This window comes from Alexandromys fortis, unplaced genomic scaffold, assembly GCF_014885135.2.
Source record: "Alexandromys fortis isolate MF-2015 unplaced genomic scaffold, M_Fortis_MF-2015_v1.1 scaffold_3, whole genome shotgun sequence".
Lineage (NCBI taxonomy): Eukaryota > Metazoa > Chordata > Mammalia > Rodentia > Cricetidae > Alexandromys > Alexandromys fortis.
In genome coordinates, this window is record NW_026067909.1 from 16,982,853 (window position 1) to 17,002,072 (window position 19,220).

The following is a 19,220-nucleotide window of genomic DNA, read 5'->3' on the forward strand; positions in this document are numbered from 1 at the left end:
CTTTTCAGTCACCTTTCTTTCAAGGCCACCAGGAAGAGAAAAGCCAGGTTCCCAACCCAGAACTGCTGTGTGTGTTTAGGGGAAAAAAAAGTCACTGGAGACCATAGCAACATATAACCACGCCTGACTGGCTTGTTTTATTGAAGGACGTGGGGTAACAACAAGTGAAGACAGCTGGGACCCCAGGTTGGGAAGAATATCCTCCCCTCCCCGTATGCTCCCACTGCCCCCAAATAAAAAATAACCAACTATAGGGGAGCAGCCGAGACAGAGACGGGTTTGGGGAAGGCAGGGAAGGACACTCGAGGGCAGCAGTGAAGAGACCATGCGTGTGCTGAGAGGGCCCAAGGTGGCGCTGGATGAGTCTGTCTTCCTTGCAGGCATGTATAAATATAAAGATAAGCCTTTCTTCCCCTCCCTCTGCCCAGTGCTGCTTGCCACCGTCCCAGCTCGCCTTTCCACATTGGCGAAGGGAAGAGGGGAAAAGCAAGTTATCACCGAATTGCGATCAGACCCACATCCATCAGCTTCTGGATCTTCTGTGCTATTACAGGGTTCTTCAAGTGTCTAAGGAGAAAAGATGGGAGTTAACTGGAGCTTATTCTTAGAGAGCTGCTATTTCCCTCTACCCAAGTCCCTGGCAAGCTCAAACGAAAGACCCTGTGCAGGCAGCTCTGTGAGAACCTGCCTGTCCTACTATGCCAGCACAGCTATAAGCCTAGCAAAAAAGGCTGTCAGACCAACAGAAAGAAAGTCTCTGCACTGTCAACCTTTTCAGTTAAGACTGAACAATTCCTGGCTCAAGAGATCAGTTATCGATGAAGAGATGGCTCAGGACACTCACTGCTTTTGTAGACTTTGGTTTGGTTCCTAGCACCCACACAGTGGCTCATAGCCCTCCACAAATCTAGTTCTAAAGAGGTCTTGACACCCTCTTCTGACCTTTTCAAGCACCAGGCATACCTGTGGTACATACACACACAAAGGCAAAACGTTCATACACATCACCTAAATACACATCTTTAAAAACATGATGGACAGAATTCTACCTGGACACATCACTCTTATTTCCCCAGCACTCCAACTAGACTTACTCGCTCAGAGCCTGGGGGTCCTTTTGCATCTGCTCCAGGATGAGTCTCATGGCTGGGTCACTCATAATCTGCTGCACCTCAGGGTCAGCCATGGCCCGCCGCTTCACATCCTCAGGGCTGTCATGTCTGTTGTACTGTGCCATCATACAGCGCTGGTAACCATCTGCTGCCTCCTACACTCCAGAAAACACCAAGAGAGGCAGGAGTCAACATTACCTGGCCCACTGCTTCAGCAGGTCCAAAAATAACAGATCATTAGCAAAGGAAAAGGAAGAAGGACAGAGAAACTAAAGCATGTGGGAGGATATGAAGAACCACAGAAAACACCCAAAGGAGAAATAGGTAGGATGACCCTTGTAGGCCAGCAGCAGCCCACCTTACAGCTGGAGTCCAGGTCTAGTGCCTTCTGGTACACATCCATGGCTTTCGTATAGTCCTTCATGGCTTCCAGGGCAGCTGCTTTCCGTGTGTAACCCTTGACTACAAACAGGAGAGGTGAGGTACCGACTCAATAGTTCCAGGCTGTTGGCTCCCCCATTTCTGTCTATATGCCCCAAAGCCTTTAACCTTAATAATCTCTTGGAGCAGAGTCAGGGCATAGGAGAAAAATGAAAGGCACTCACTGAAGGTTGGCTCCAGCTGGATGCATTCCTCACAGTCCTAGGAAGAAAGAAAAGTTTTCATTAGACTCTTTTCCCTCCAAGGTGCTTGGCAGCCAGCCACCATGCCCTGCAAAGGAGCCAGAGGTTTTCACTTTGACTCTCCTACTCTTGCTCTGGGTTCCTGGAGAGCAAGTTAAAAAGGAAAGGAGAAAGCTGGGCAAGAGGACCAGGATAGAAAGCTCCACATCATCATCCCACATGCTGACCACTAGACTGAAGGCTGGTTGCTACGGGCAATATAAATGGATAGGACACTTCTATTTGAGAGCACACACACAAATGACACTCACAACCTTCAGACTTGTGTTCAAAGAACCTTACATACTTTGGACAAGCAGAATTTTTTTTTTTTTTTTGGTTTTTTTGAGACAGGGTTTCTCTGTGGTTTTTGGAGCCTGTCCTGGAACTAGCTCTTGTAGACCAGGCTAGTCTCGAACTCAGAGATCCGCCTGTCTCTGCCTCCCGAGTGCTGGGATTAAAGGCATGCGCCACCACCGCCCGGCTGACAAGCAGAAATTGAAATAAATGATCTCTGTGAGTTCTAGACCTGCCAGAGTTCCATGAGATTCTATCTTAAAAATAAACAGCAAGTTAGAGCTGGCATGCACCACAGCCAATCAGCACTCCTGGAGTCCTAACTAACTACAATGATGTAACTTTTAGGCTATTCCCCAAAGATAATGGTATCAAAAACAAAACTCAAGTTGTCAGGCAAGACAAGGAGGACTTCAAATCAGAAGTCAGCCTGGGCTTACGAATTGTTTTGTGACTCTGTCACAAAACAAAAACAAAATCAGAGTGGTAGCTGGCTGAGTCAGAGAGCACAAGGATGAAGAACTGCATTCACTCTCCAGTACCCATGTAAGAAGCCAGGCATGGCAATGTACACTTGTAATCTCAGTGAAACACCCTGCCTATAGCTCTTGAGGAAAAACCTCCAAGGTTTGTAGGTTATCATTGGCCTACAAGCACTTACATACAGTCAATAGCTACTCAGGAGGTATAGAACTTCCGGGTAGAGAGAAAGGAGGCGATGAATCTAGGACAGCGTCAGACACCAAGGAGACATGGAGGGAATTGGACATACAGAATGAAAGAAGGGTAAAAAGGGACAAGGCAAAAGATTAATACAAATGGGTTAATTTAAGTTATAAGAGCTAGTGGGACAAGCTAAGGCCGAGCTTTCATGAGTAATAAGTCTCCATGTGGTTATTTATGAGCTGATGGCTGACAACAAAGCTTGCTACAAGGCATGGTAGCTACTGGTTATACACACTTAACAAGAGGCCGAGGAACAAGAATGGTGTTTAAAGTCAGTATGAACTAAAAGAAAAATATTAAGAAAAACAGAAAAAGAGGGCTGGAGAGTTGCTGTTCTTCAAGGACTTGAGTTAAGTTTCCAGCGCTCACCTGGAATTCCTATTCTAGGGACTCCAATGCTCTCTTCTTACCTCTGAGTACACCAGACACACATCTGGTACACATACATATACATAGACAAAACACTCATACACATGTAAAAAAAAGAGAGAAAAATGAAGACAGGAAAGGAAGAAACATTAAGGAAAAATAGGGAGGGAAAAGCACCAAGGGATTCAGGGAAGGCAGAGGAGCCACAGAAGCTTATGCAGCTCAACACTGATTTTTTCTTTTTTTTGAAACAGGCTGTGCTGGAACTAGTTCTGGCCTCGAACCAGGAACCAGACTGGCTTCAAGCTCACAGAGATCCACCTGCCTCTGCCTCCTGAGTGCTAAGATTAAAGGTGTGTGCCAACACCGCCCTGCTCAACCACTGATTATGAAGGGCTGGAGTTATGTAGACACAGGCTTCTAACTCTCCACAAGCACCACTTCCTGCCAACCTAGACCTGAGTAATAACATTATTAACCTCCTGAGGAGACAGAAAAGAGAGGTCTGGCCCCCTGCAAAGGCTTAGAGTAACTCCAGGTCTCACAACTAACACCCCCTCCCCCAGCAGAACTCCCCAGGCCTCACCTTGAGCGCTAGCTGAAACTCCAGGAGCTTGGTGTAGCAGGCAGCTCGGTTACTGTACAGTTTGGCATCTCTTGGGTTCCGTTTAATGGCTTCTGTATAGTGCTTCATGGCCTGGGGGTAGTCCCCTAGATAGTTACAACAAGGCAATTTCTATTAGCTCAGTTGGCTTGGAACTCAATACATAGCCCAGGCTGCAGTCCTACCTTGGCCTCTTGAGTGAAAGAATTTTAAGTGTGCACCATCACATACTGCTAAGGATGATTTGCTTCTGTTATTTTGACACAAGATCTTACTCAAGCTGTTCTGGATCCCAGTTGCTGGGATTACATGTGTATACCCTCATACCAGGGTGTTTAGGGACTGAGAACATAGGTCAGTGGTAGACAGTGAACACACTAGATTCCACCCCCCCAACCAAATGAAAGGATTTTTGTTTGAGACTAGGTCTTACTAAGCACCAACAGCTGACCTAAACCCTTTTTTCTTTCTTTTTTTAACTCTGTAGACCTTTTTAGCTCTGTAGACCTGGCTGCCCTCAAACTCACAGAAATCTGCCTGCCTCTGCCGGGGATCTTAACGTTAGGATTAAAAGCATGCGCCACCACCGCCTGGTATAGCCTAAACCTTTTGGTAGCCAAGCCTGGAGAACTCAAGAGTTCCTGCCTTTATCTGAGTATTAGGATTAAAAGTACAAGCCATCCCTGACCCCAAAAATTGGCTGGGCCGTAGTGGTGCACACCCAACACTTGGCAGGTAGAGGCAGGTGAATCTGAGTTTGAGGTCAGTCTGGTTTATAGAGCGAGTTCATGGACAGATAGCACTAACACAGTGAAATTCTGTCTTGCAACCCCCCCACCAAAGCCACAACACTCAGCAAAAGAGGACTTTATGATAGCCAAAAAGCTACCTAGACTATGTTCCCCTCTCCTGACAATTGTGTCCCGCAAGCAGGCACAGAAAGCCATACACTGGAGTCAAGGTCTCACAGAGAGGGCTGATACCTTTCTGGAAGCATTCGTTGCCCTTGTTCTTCTCCTCCAAAGCCAAGTCAGGGTTGATGTAGGCCAGTCGTTCTTGCTCCTTCAGGATTTTCTCTGCCTAAAAAGATAACCATTGCCAGAGTAATTTAAACTCTCACTAACATCTGAACACTGACTGAACCAAAAAGCCAAATTAGAATTTAAATTTCTTTTTACGTTTGTGTGTATGTGCGAGTACAGGAGTCTGCACACTACAGTGTCACGTGAAGATCAAAGGACTTTACTCTCTTGGGGGTTCTAATGGACTGAACTCAGGTCATCAGGTCATAATGGCCAAGTACCCTAATCTGCTGAGCCCTTTGGGTGGCCTCAATTAGGATTTTGATTTTCAGAGTTCTATAGCAAGATTTTTCATCTCATTCCTGGGTTGGGGATGTTGCTTGGTGGAGCATACAGGCATCACAAAACTATCCCCTGCCTTTTAAAAAAAGCATTTCTAGCACTTGGGAGGCAGAGGCAGGCAGATCTCTGTGAGTTCAAGGCCAGCCCGGTCTACAAAGGGAGTTCCAGGACAGGCTCTAAAGCTACAGAGAAACCCTGTCTCGAAAAACCAAAAAAAAAAAAAAAAAAAAAAAAGGCATTTCTACTTACCAAGGTACACTGACTGTTAAAAGAGTAGTTACTTGCATAAATGACTCAAAACCATGCCATTTAGGTTGGGGGTGTACTTTAGCTGGTAAAGTACTTACTTAACATATATGAAGACCTACATCCAAACAGCAGTACTGCACAACTCTGTTGTGGTAGCTCAAACCTGTGATCTCGGCTCTCATGTGGCAGAATTATTATTAAGAATTTAGGGTCATGGGAAGCCAGTTTAGGTTTTGCATCCCTGTCTCAAAAAACAAGCAAACAAAACAACACAGGCCCTATATGATGGCACAATCTGCCAAGTTGGTGGAAGAAGAGAACTAACTACCCAAAGTTGTCCTCTGATCTCCATACCTCCATTTACGCCCTGGCAAAGCCAAAGCATGGGCAGCCCATACTGGGTTTCATAGTCTTAAGTTGAGGACGACTGACAAGGTCTCTTTCAAAAGGGCAGCAGATCTCATTACAGATGGTTGTAAGCCACCATGTGGGTGCTGGGAATTGAACTCAGGACCTTTGGAAGAACAGTCAGTGATCTTAACCACTGAGCCATCTCTCCAGCCCAATGCTTTCTTTTCTAAGAGTTGCTTTGGTCACAGTGTCTCTTCATAGCAACAGAAGAGTGTAAGACACCCCTCTACATTATCGATTACAAACGGTATCATACCACTCTGGTTACCAAAATGATAAAGACCAGGCATGGTGGTGCAAGTTTATAATCCCAACGTTCAGGAGGCAGAGGCAGGTGGATTTCTGTGAATTCGACGCCAATTTGATCTACACATAGAGTTCCAGGACAGCTAAGACTACATAATAGAGAGATCCTATCTTAACAATCCTTCCAAAATGATCAGGGGGGAAAAAAGGGGGTTAACAATAACATCAAAACCTTGACAAAAGGCCCTGAGACCATTTCCTTCATAATATTACCAAGCAGAAACAGGTGGATCTCTATTAGTTCAAGGCCAGTCTATAGAGCTAGTTCCAGGACAGCTAAGGCTCAAGGCTACATACACAAAAAAAAAAGCCTGTCTCGAGAAACTAGTAAAAGAGAACACGATAACCCTATTCTTTTCAGACCCACCTGCTGGCACTTCTTGAGCACGTCTGGGGTTCGGTGCTCTGCCAGAGATTTATTGTAGAAATGGATCGCATCCTTGTACTTTTCTTCTTTAAAATAGGAATTGCCAATTCGGGCATAAGCTCTGATGAAGACAAGAGAAAAAAAGCATGCTAAGGGCAGCCATGCAGAAACAAGGTTAGACCTCAAAGAAAATATAAGCACAGCTGGTACCGCAGCCTAGACGCTCTTCCCTTTCAACAAGGGTCTCAGCCCCACAACCTTCTCCCGGCCCTCAGCATGGGGGGTGGGTTCAGTAGCATACTTGGCAATCTGTCGGTAGTCCTCTCGGTTCTCTCTGCCCACTTCAATTGCCTTCTCACACAGCTCCCGGCACTTGTTGTAGTCACCTTTCTCAAAGTGCACAGCTGCCAGGCAAATGGGTAAGAAACAGTCAGTCCTTGTTTCCTCCCTCAAGAATGCCCATCAGCTCTCTAGTCACTGGTTCTGGGTCTCACCTGCTTGATTAGTTATGTAAGTCATATTGGTAGGGTCCAGTTCCTTGGCCCTGTCATAATGCTTCAAGGCCTTGTCAAAATCTTTCTTCTTGTAGGCATCATTTCCCATCTCTTTTTCTTTCAGTGCCTAAATGGGGTTGGAAAAGTGAGTGCTTAGCATCTCTACCAGATGAGAGCAACAGCAGCAGAGTCCATGCTCTGTCAGTATCAATTAGCATGTGCCACCAACATAACCAGGAAGTAGGTTCTCCTTTGAAAAGGCCTCTTCACACCAGTCAAGTGAGTGAGCATTAAAGTGAACTTTAATTTCTGACCCTGAACTGTTCTTTCCCATCTTGGATCCTCACCAGGCAGCAAAGGGCTTTTCTGAGAAAGAGGAATTCTAACTCAAAGCAACTGAACATGATGGTATAATCTGGCAGGTTTTTAGCCACAGCAAGCTGGCTGTTGTGGCCATCTTGAGATCTGATGGCATGGTAAGATCAGAAAGGGCCACAGGAACAGCAGAGTCTTCAATATCACTTTCTCCACCCACACGGAGGGCCCTTTTCCAGCTGAGACATGCTGAGCAACCAACACTCACCCGTTTAAGGGTACTAAATTTGGCAACAATCTGCTGTTCCTGACTACGAGAAGGGAAACACAATTCTTTAGCACGTGTCTCTTGCTCTGGAAAGTGTTGCTAAGTGGACACCCACCACCCACCACATGCAATCAGGAGGCCAAAACCCCAGGACTGATGCGGACACCACACCCGGACCACAACTCCTCACGATTCTATCTGCTCTACTCAAGCTCACACTTGCAGCATGTGGTGAGGCTTCATTTTCACTGCTCAAACACTCAGAAATTCAGCATTACTACAAAATGGCTTGTAAAGAGCATTTTTTTTTTCATACCTACACCTACAAACAGAAAACCAGGGTCTCTATGCAACACAGGCTGGCTTCTTTTTTCTTTCTTTTTTGGTTTTCTCGAGTCAGGGTTTCTCTGTGTAGCCCTGCCTATTCTGGACCTTGCTCTGTAGACCAGGGTGGGCTTGAACTCAGAGGTCTGCCTGATAAGCTGTCTTCTAACTTATGACCCTCCTGGCAACAACAGGCATTCTGATCTATTTTATATATTATTTTTAAAGATTGATTAATCTATTATATATAGTGTTCTGTATATTTGTGTGCCTGCAGGCCAGAAGAGGGCGCCAGAGTTCATTAGAGATGGCTATGAGCCACCATGCGGTTGCTGGGAACTCAGGACCTATGGAAGAAGAATCAGTGTTCTTAACTGCTGAGCCATCTCTCCAGCTCGTATTTTATATACCATTTTAAAAAAGCATTTTTCTGGGGGCTGGAGAGTTGGCTCAGCAATTAAGAGCCCTTCTGACTATTGCAGAAGACCCGAGTTCAGTTTCCCAACACCCACATAATGGTTCACAACTGTTCATCTTAACTCCAGCTCCTGAGTATCTGACAACTTCTTTTGACCTCCACAGGTACCAGGGATGCATGTGGTACAGATACATATATACAGGCAAACACTTATCACATTTGGGGAAAAAAAAAGACAAGAAAAACAAAGGTGGTCAGGCAGTGATGGCAAGTGCCTTTAGTCCTAACACTCCCAGGTGGGTCTCTGAGTTCAAGGCCAGTCAGGCCTATAAGAAACCCTGTCACAAAACAAACTCGAAATTTTTATTCTTTAATTTTTAAAAAGATTTATTTTATGACTGTTTTGCCCAAAGAGGACAGAAGAGAGTATTAGATCTCTGGAACTGGAGTTACTGATTTTTTTTTCCGAGACAGGGTTTCTCTGTAGCTTTTTGGTTCCTGTCCTGGAACTAGCTCTCGTAGACCAGGCTGGCCTCGAACTCAGACATCCGCCTGTCTCTGCCTCCGTTACTGATGGTTTTAACTCACCAAGTGGGTGCTGGAAATCAAACCCAAGTCTTCTGAAACAACTGTTCTTAATCGTTCAACTCTCTCTCTCCAGGCCCCTATTAATTTACCTATTTATGTATGTGTGCCATGTGCCATGGTGTTTGTATGGGTCAAAAAGGACATCTTGCACAATAGCACAATAGTTCTCTCCTTTACCATGTGGGTTTCAGGGAGAAATATCAGGTTTCAGCTTAGTAGCCAGTGTTTTACCTACTGACTGGGCCATCTCACTAGCCCTCTGATGCAGTTTAATTTTTTTTCTTTCTGGTACAATTTCACTGTGTTGCCCAGACTGGTCTCAAAGCACTAGCAGGTCATCCTCCTCAGCTACTCAAGTAATCTTAGCAGGTACTCAGTACTCAAAACTATGGGCTGCAGAGAGAGAGAGAGAGCTAAGAAGTCAGCTGGGAAAGTGCTGCCTTGTAGATACAAGATCTGAATTTAATTTCCCTAAATCCATGTAAAGAATTAGGCCAGGCAGATCTCTGAGTTCAAGGCCAGCTTGGCCTACAAAGTGAGTTCCAGGACAGGCAGGGCTACATAGAGAAACCTTGTCTTGAAAAATTAAGCCAGGAGGCTGAAGAGATTAGCTCGGTGGTTAAGAGCACTGGTTGCTCTTCTAGAGGGTGAGGAATGTAACTCTAGTTCTAGGGAATTCAATATCTTCATCTTCATGGATCATCTGGCATACATGCAGGCAAAACACCAATACACATGAAATCATAAATAAGGAAGAACTAAGATACAAGGGTGGCAGTCCTGGAAAGATGGCTCAGCAGGTAAGCACTTGCAAAGAACAGCAGCTTATAACCACCTACATACAACCCCAGTTCCAGGGATCTGACCCTCTTTGGGCCTCCATGGACACTAATTATGAATGTGGTACACAGACATAATAGGAAGACCACGTTCTCAACACTAACAGCAAACCAAATAAAACAGAAAAACTAATTCCCAGCAATTGGGAGGAGACCCATCCTAAGCTTAAAGCCAACCCTGGATATAAAATGAAACTGTTTCTAAAAGTCTTTAACCTGGCACTTCATGCATACTAGGCAGGCATTTCACAAACTGGGCCATGTCACCAGCAACAAACCATTTCTCAGCTACAACCTGCAGACATACCCATTTAATATTCTTATTTCTAATTGGTTTGGCTGTATATAAATGCATGACAGTTTAGAGGAGAAAAAAATAAGACCTGTTTTTTATTCTCTGGAAGATCTTCTTCCATTGGTTCTGGCTTGGCCTCCTTTTTGGGAGGAGGTGGGGGTGGGGGTGTTGCTGCCTCTTCCTCTTCATCCATACTGCCCAGATCAACCCCAAGGAGGACACTGAGAGTAGTCATGATCCGTGGGTCTTGTATTTTCCTGGATTGATGGGAAGAAAGAATGGGATAGAGAAATGTCTTCACAGTTAAGAAAGTACACTGCTCTTCAGAGACTCATGTTCCATTCCCAGCACCCAACCTTCTCAAACTCTGGCTCCAGGAGACCCCAACATCTCTGGTCTTCTCAGGCACCTGCACTCACATGCACACTCCAACATACAGATACAAACACACATACTTTTTAAAAAAATTGTCTATTTATCTATTTTTGGGACAAGTTTTCTCTGTATAACAGCCCTGGCTGTCATGGAACTCTCTTTGGAGACTCACAAGAGATCCACCTGCCTCTGCCACCCGAGTGTTGGGATTAAAGGTTTGTGTCACCACACCCAGCAAACACGCATAATTTAAGATAAAAGAAAAAAAATTTAATTTTTTTCGTCTTTTTTTTTTTGGGGGGGGGGTTTCGAGACAGGGTTTCTCTGTGGCTTTGGAGCCTGTCCTGGAACTAGCTCTGTAGATCAGGCTAGCCTCGAACTCACAGAGATCCACCTGCCTCTGCCTCCTGAATGCTGGGATTAAAGGCGCACGCCACCACCCAGCTAAGAAAAAATTTTCAAAGAGAAACAAAGGCTTGGAAAGATGTCTCAGAGTGCCCATGGCTCTATGAGGGCCAGAATTCAGAACCCAGCACCTATCAGGTTGAGCTCACATATGCCTAACTCCAGCTGAAGGAGAAAAAGAAAAAAAAACAAGGCCTGTCAATGGTGGCACATGCCTTTAAGCCTAGCATGCAGGAGGCAGAGGCAGGCAGATCTCTGAGTTCAAGGTTGGCCTGATGTACAGTGAATTCTATGATAGTCATAGGATATCCAATCTAGGAGAGGATAAGCCAATGTAATAAAAAACAAAACAACAACAAAAAGAAAAACCACCCAAGTAGCCGGAATTACAGGTGTGAAACACCAAGCCTGAATTCTACAACTGCTCACAGATGATCCTTACCCACTGACAGACCATTTGCCTAGCATGGGCTAGGTCCCAGATTTGATCCTCAAGACTATAAAAATAAACCATGCTAGAATTCTAGAAGAGACAGCATTGTAAGAAACATTCCAGAATGCTATTATAAGCTATAGACCCTTTCTACACCAATTACAAAATCTGCCCTATTCAGTGGCAAAGAAGCAAAGGCAGAAAAACCTGTGCTCTGAACCAGAGAGCTTCTGACAGAGTTCCTGTTGCCTCTACTTACGTGCCCAGGTCTGAAGGTTTGTTCCTGAGCTGTTCTATGAGTTCCCGGTAGGTAGGGTCATTGAGCAGCGTCCTTGTCCTGGGATCGTTCTCCAACTTTTGGTACAGATTAGGCAAGTTGAAAGGATTCATGAATTTCCTCTCTGTCCAAATGAAGTACACCAGCATGAAATGTTTACTTGAGTTACCACATCTCCCACCACTATCACCTTCACTTTGGGGAGGACAAGACTGTTTTCAAAATTTATCGTATTACATAAAAGAGCACCTACCTGCCAATCTGGCCTCCATGTTCTGCAAACCCTCCTTGAGCTGGAGGTTATTTGCTTCATGTTTTAAACCCTCTTCGTAGGTTCGTTTGGCTTCTTCAAACCGGTTTAGGAACTCAAGGGCTGCTGCTTTTCTTGAATAACCCTTAATACCCACAAACATTATAGAAAATAGAGGTCATACACAGGCAAATTCAGATAAACTCAAAAAACTAGAGTTTTGTTTCTATTAACCCATACGGGTGTCTTCCTGCACGTGTATCTATCTGTGTGCCTGCTGTCTATAGAGGCCAGAAGAGGGCACTGGACTCCCTGGGACTTGAGTTAAAGACGTTCTAAGCCACCATGTGGGTGCTGAAAATTAAACCCAGATCCTCTGAAAGAGCTGCCAGTACTCTTAACAACTGAGTCAGCTCACCACCTCCACTTCTTGAGACAGGGTCCTATTATGTAGCTCCAGGGGGCCTCAACCGCCTCCTGTGTCTAGTTCCAACTGCTGGGTTGAAAGCATGTACTTTTTATACCCAAATGATACTGACACGAAAGCTAATCAGCAAACAGCAAAAGGATACAACACCAGTGCTGATACTAAAAGGCGCATAAATCCCCATAACCCATGGCTACAAGTTGTCAGTTTCTTTAGCACTGTTTTATTTCTTTTCTTTTTTTTTTAAAAGATATATTTATTTATTATGTATACAACTTTCTGCCTCCATGTATACCCAAACGCCAGAGAAGGGCGCCAGATCTCATTATAGATGGTTTGGAGCCACCATGTGGTTGCTGGGAATTGAACTCAGGACCTTTGGAAGAGCAGACAGCGCTCTTAACCACTGAGCCATCTCTCCAGCCCCCCACTGTTTTATTTCTTATCAGGACAATCTGTTTTTACTACTGATGGTAACAGACTTGGTGAGGTTAAGTGTTAACCTTCAAGGAGTACCTTCAGACAGGATGAGCAGACAAGTCAGAAGGGCCTGCTTAAAAGGGACTACAGACCAGACCCAAAGTCCTTAAGAAAAGGGTGCAGAGCCCAACTCTCAAGCTTACCTTGCCCCAGTCAGGCTTCAGGTCAACAGTCTTGCAGCCATCCTCATAGGCCTTCTGGTAGTCTCCTTTCTTGGCATAGGCTGCAGAGCGATTGCTATAGAGCACATGGTTCTGCGGATCTAGTTTAATTGCCTCAGAGTAGCACTGTAATGCATCATCGATGTTCCCAGCACTCAGGGCCTTATTGCCCTTCTCCTTTAGCTCATTCACCTGAGGAAAGGAAGGCATCAATATAGCTTTACTCCATAATACTCATTCTCTTCCCCGGAGTGTAGATTATTCTTACTCTTCCTAAATATCAACCAGCTGGCTACTACTGAACAAGAAAGAAAAATGCTAACCCATGCACATTCTCCCACACCTTTGGAAGCTAGCAGGGAAATCAAAGTAGGAGCAAGAAGACTTCTGGTCAGCAGAGAACTCCAGAGCACAAGCTTCCTTTGAAAAGCAAATTCACTTGCCAAAGCTTTCCAAAGAGCTGAATGGTAAACTGAGTACAGGAAGCACTAAGTACGCTCAGATACATGACTGAGCAGCCAGCATGGTGGCACAAAAACACACTCACAGTAGCCAAAGGCCAAGGTTGAAGAAACACTGGAAACCATCAAAAAACTCCAGATGGGCCGGGCAATGGTGGCGCACGCCTTTAATCCCAGCACTCGGGAGGCAGAGGCAGGCGGATCTCTGTGAGTTCGAGACCAGCCTGGTCTACCAGAGCTAGGTCCAGGACAGGCTCCAAAGCCACAGAGAAACCCTGTCTCGAAAAACCAAAAAAAAAAAAAAAAAAAAAAAAAAAAACCTCCAGATGGGGACACAATGAGATGGCTCGGTGTGATAAAACACTCAAGCCTAACAATCGAAGTTTGATAAGGGAAGAAGAGAACCAACTCCACAAAATTGTCCTACAACCTCCACCATGTGTACAACTGCACCCCCCACCAGCCCCCTACCCTACAAGTTTCAGGATAAGAAGCCTCCATTCCTCTATGCTTATTATAGCTTTACAGCCTACTTCATCTCCTGTTATCAGCAAAGTTTACTGTGCTGACCCTGAAGGGTAGAGCTAGTCCTTACCAATGCTTTACTATTTATTACTCCATCAAGAAAGAGATGAGAGGAAGACAAAAATCATCCAATCCCGTTCTCTCGGTTGCCAAGGAGCTTTATAAAGTGAAGAGACCTTGCTTAAGCAGAGTTCAACACAAAGCCACACCTTTCCACGCTTCCCTTCATAACTTATAGACAATCTCAGTTTAATTGTGAAGGCTAGTCTTGAACTTGACATCTTCCTGTTCTGGCCCGCACTAGCTGAGATTATAGAGCTCTAACAGGGCTCTCCCAGACAGGGTTTCTCTATAAAGACCTGGCTGTCCTGGAACTCACTGTGTAGATCAGGCTTGCTTCTGCCTCCTGAGTGCTGATATTAAAGGTGTGCAAGACCACTGCCCTGCACAAGGGCTCTTCTTTTCATTATCTGTGTGTTTAAAGGATTTTTCTTAACAGTGTTGACCTACATAGTGTCAGGTTGTGGTAGCGCACACCTTTAATCCCAGCAACTGGGAGGGCAGAGGCAGGCAGATCTCTGAGTTTGAAGGCAGTCTGGTTTACAGAGCAAGTCCTAGGACAGATAGCCAGGACTACACAGAGAAACCCTGTCTGGAAAAACAAGAAAACAAACCACAAAAACAAACACCAGAACTTCACATAAGCCTAGCTAAGGGAGAACCACACCTTTACAGCTCCCTGTAAAATGCAAGAACAGGCAGAGTGGTGGTGGGGCAAGCCTTTGATCCCAGCACTCAAGAGGCAGAGAGAGGAAGGAGGATCTTTGTGAGTTCAAGGCCAGTGTGGTCTACAGAGTGAGTTCCAGGATAGCCAGGGCTACAAAGAAAAACCTTGTCTTGAAATGACAGCACCCAGCACACAATGAGCACAGTAGGATACATACTTATGTCACTGGAGTGGGGATACAGCTCACTTAGTAGTCAAAGCCCCAGACTGAATCGCCACACCAGGCATGGTGACATATAGAGGCACATACTTGTTATTATAGGACTTATTGGTAGAGGAAGCCAAACAAGACCATCCCTTGGCTATATATAAGTAGTAAGTCTAAGGCTAGCCTGGGATACATAAAACCCTAACTCAAGCACAGCAGGCCAACCCATCTTGAATCAGTCGTACTAAAGTTATCACAACACATACTGGGAAACTATCATGGGGCTCACAATTCAGTAGACTGACAGAATTGACTTCTTTCAGATAATTTTAGAATCCCAAGGCATGCCATAGGAACTTCCATAGGAGCAGAGATCCTAAAGGTTAGCTGGGTCTGCCTTGTAATCTCAGCACTCATTTTCAGGGATGAGGAGCAAAGACATGGGAAACTGCCAAAATTCCATTCCTTTAAAGGAAGGCCAAGGGGAAAAAAAAAAGGTAGAAAATTCCCCTCAACTGATATTGAGAGGAAGCTGACTGTTAGTTCTTTCTACACAGACAAAGGGTTTCACGCAGACCTAAAATTCACTATGTAGCCCAGGCCTGGCCTACTGCCTCAGCCTCCTAGCTGGATTTATAGGCATGAGCTCAACACTCCACAATGAAGTATTTTCAAATGAATATTTCAAATGAAATAAACTTTGAGGGCATACTGTCCTGTTAAAAAAAAAAAACTAGGGAAGCTAGAAAGAATGTTCAGAGGTTAAGAGCACATACTACTCTTCCGGAAGATCTAAACTCAGTTCCCCGCCAGGTGGTTCGCACATTGATGGTCTGATGGTCACCATGGGCATGAGTGTCCATGGTACACAAATAAAAACATCTTTGTTTGCAGACAGGATCTCTCTATATAGCTCTAGCTGTTTTGTAACTCCACTATGTAGACCAAGCTGGCCTTGAATTCAAGAGGTCTACCAGCCTCCACCTCCTAAGTGTTGGGATTAAAGACCTATGCCTCAACACCCGGCATTAAAATGTGTTGTGCTAGGCAGTGGTGGTCTACAGAGAGTTCCAGAACAGCTAGGGCTGTTACACAGAGACACCTTGTCTCAAAAATCAAAAAAAGTGTTGGCCTGGAGAGATGCCTCAACAATTAAGCACACTAGCCGCTCTTCCAGAGCTCCTGGATTCAATTCCCAGCACCCAATACATGGCAGCTTATAACTGTCTGTGACTCCAGGTCCCGAGGATCCAACACCCTCACACAGACATACACACAGGCAAACACCAACGCATATAATGTGCTTTCGAGACAGGGTCTCACCACACAGCTCTAGATGTCCTGTTACTCAGAGATCCGCCTGCCTCTGCCTCCTCAATTCTGGGATTAAGGGTGTTACCACACTTGACAAAAATAAATCTTAAAAATGTAAACTATTCATTACTGTAGAATTTACCTGAAAGAACTCCTTTCTTCCAGTGCACAATTTTCTTTCTTAACCCCCCCCCCCTTTTGTTTTTTTTTGGAGACAGGATTTCTCAGGAGCCTGTTCTGGAACTCATTCTATAGACCAGGCTGACCTCGAACTCACAGAGATCCACCTGCCTCTGCCTCCAGAGTGCAGGGATTAAAGGTGTGCGCCACCACTGCCCGGTTTCCTGTTTTGATTTTCAAGACAAAGTTTCTCTGTGTAGCCCTGGCTGTTCTGGAACTCACTCTGTAGACTAGGCCTTTAACTCACGAAGATCCATCTGCCTCTGGAGTGCTGGGACCATCCTAGCTCAAATACACAATTCATTATTTTCAAATTTATTTCTTATGTGCATACCAACGTATAGAACAGAATTAGAAGTCAGGATGTCTTCCTCTATTGCTCTCTATCTTATTCTTTGAGACAGAGTCTCTCAATGGGCCTGGGGCTCACAGACTGGATAATGAGCCCTGAGAGCCTTCCTTCTCCACAACTTTTTGGGTGGGTGCTGACAATCTGAACTCACATTCTCATTCTTTTTGATTTTTTGAGACAGGGTTTCTCTGTGTAAATTCTGTCCTGGAACTGGCTTTGTAGACCAGGCTGGCCTAGAACTCAAGAGATCTGCCTGCCTCTGCTTCTGAGTGCTGGGATTAAAGGAGTGCGCCACCAGTCTCAGGTTCTCATTCTTACGTATCACGCTGTTTATCAACTGAGCCCTCTCTAGGCCCCAACACCCCAATCTTATTCCAAGTTTGTAGTCCTGAGATCAGTCATTCGCTTACAGTCTACACGTACATTTGCACACTTGTACAATGGCTGGCAAAATTTTGTTCCTGGGGGTGGGATGGGTGCATAGCTGTGGTAACTAAGCTCTGAGTGTTCTAGGCCCTGGGTTCAAGAGCCAGCACCACATACTAAATGAATGAATGAAAAAAGAGAACAGCCCCTTTTTGTTCTAACAGAGCAAGGGTCTGTTTATTCCAAAAGCGTTTTGGGTTTTTCAGGCCTGTATTGCACCCTATCTACCCCAGACACAACTTCATTGCTTCAAAGGGTACAAAAAGTTGGTTAATCTCTCCATTTTCAGTCTTACTAATGAAGCAGGGAGACCCCAGCGTCCCTGACAGTGGCTATTTCAGAACAAAAGGTTTTACTCTGTACATCATGTTAAAAGTAGTAAGCTGTTCTCTTTTTTGTGCGCATTTGGATGAATCAACAATGACAGCTTCCAAGGTAACAAAACCTCTCCAGGCCTCTGGCAGCTGCGGGCCACTGTGGCCTGAGCTAGTCACCAAGATCAGGACAGCAGGTTCGCCTCTCTGTGCCCTAGATGCTGAGTGAGGAGAGGTAGGGACTTCTGGTTGCTCACTACGGCTCATGCTCACAACCGTATTTAACCACTAAATCCCGTCTAATAGAAATATCCCAATTTCCAAGTGTTAGATACTCAATCACCACCAACCCCCCCCCCAAAAAAAAAACAAAAAGGGGGAGCGGAGAAAGGAGAGGGGGAGGGGCGACATATGCATCTCGAGCCGCAGGAGACTCGGTGACACTGTCCGCGCCCGCCTCCCATGCACAGTCGCGCGGGCCCCTTTCCCGGGCGCACGCAGCTGCCGTGTTCCCCGAAGGCTGCCAGGGTGATCGGTCGCCGGACCCCTCCAAGTTCGTCGCGGCCGACGGGGGCCTCCGGCGCAGGATCCGCCCCGCACCCAGGAGTCTCGGGGCCCGGCCGCGGCCCGGCCTGCTCCCGCTCTGCTCGGCGGGCCGCGGGGGCGACAGGCGCTCGCCATTCTCCCCTCACACGCCCGGCCGCGGCCCTCACGCCCTCACCGCGGGTGCGCGGCACGGCCCCGGACTCCCCGTTTCTTCCCGCCGCCAGGCCTGCGCTACCCCGGGGTCGCGGCCGCCCCTCCCCCCTCACCTGCTCCATAGCCTGGCCCGGAACCCCGTTGAATCGAATTCGTCCGCTCCGCGTTCCCAACCGCACGCGCCGCCTTCTGGAACCTACTAGAAGCTGCCGGGACCCCCAGGTTCCCGCCCCTTCCTTGCCCGCTCACTGGTTGAGCGCGTCCAGGGGGCTCTATGCTCCTCTGCTATTGGCTTTAAGTCCAGTCAATCATCTTGGCTTCTCTTTCATTGGTTCTCTGCGGGTCTTCTCGCCAGCCCTGCCTCCTCTACACCTCGGGATTGGGCACTCCTCAACAAGCCCCGCCTATGTCAGGGCTGGGCGAATTTAGGGAGGAGCGGGCTTTGACGACGCGGATTGGCTGGTGAGTCCGTCAATTGCGGCTGACCTGACCGCGCCCATTGGTCCTGTTCTTTCTGGAAATTTCCACGACTCTCATTGGGTTGAAGGACTCCTTTACGGAACCGCCTTTAGAAAAAAAAAATTCAATTGGGTGTGTGTAGGGTGGAAATGGGCCATACTTGACCCTGATTGGCTTAGGCCGCTGCCCTGTAAAGGGCGCTCGGCTGGCGGTTCGTGGGAGTCTTGAGTCTGAGCGGTAGTCGCCCAGGCTTTGACGGCCGCCTATTGGGTCGTTCTCCGTTAGTCTGCGACTGCCGGTCACCAGGCGGCTGGGTGACCGTCTTAGCCTGCCAGGTTTCCCCACATCCCGGCTGTTAGACCCCGAAAAAAAAAAAAAAAGCCCAAACGCCGCGGGGAGTGACGGGCCTGTGCTTTTCCCGTGGTGACTCGGCTGTCCGGCCGCGTATCATCAGTGGAGTCGCACATCTCTGAACCAGGTGCAAGCTTCGGTCACCGAGGTCCTGCCAATAGAAATGCTATTTTGGGCGTAGGCTCAGCGTGTGGCTCATGGAACAATGGAGGCTGAGGAGCGACCGGTCTGGAGAGAGCTTGGATGATGGGCTCGGGCTCTGTTGCCCTCTCTGTGCTTGAGGCGCCATTGCATACCCTCTCCTTCCGGTTACCCCTGATCTGTTCGGTTGGTTATACCTACTTCTCTGGCCTCGCTTAAGATCACCAGAGGAGAGCCAGGCGCGGTA

At 46.5% G+C, this 19,220-nt stretch overlaps 2 protein-coding genes across 2 annotated transcripts in view; both read right to left on the reverse strand.

Annotated features, from left to right (window-relative positions):
- Dnajc4 (DnaJ heat shock protein family (Hsp40) member C4) overlaps positions 1-19,220 on the reverse strand; it is a 127,108-nt gene that overhangs the window by 28,205 nt on the left and 79,683 nt on the right. The window lies entirely within an intron of this gene.
- Stip1 (stress induced phosphoprotein 1) lies at positions 107-18,268 on the reverse strand. Its single transcript, XM_050136877.1, has 14 exons — positions 18,136-18,268; positions 12,799-13,008; positions 11,752-11,893; positions 11,481-11,622; positions 10,097-10,265; positions 6,962-7,088; positions 6,769-6,871; positions 6,468-6,588; positions 4,754-4,850; positions 3,753-3,877; positions 1,718-1,754; positions 1,471-1,574; positions 1,095-1,267; positions 107-567 (listed from the first exon to the last, which is right to left on the reverse strand). The coding sequence occupies exons 1-14, from the start codon at positions 18,142-18,144 to the stop codon at positions 495-497; spliced, it is 1,632 nt and encodes a 543-aa protein (XP_049992834.1). The 5' UTR covers positions 18,145-18,268; the 3' UTR covers positions 107-494.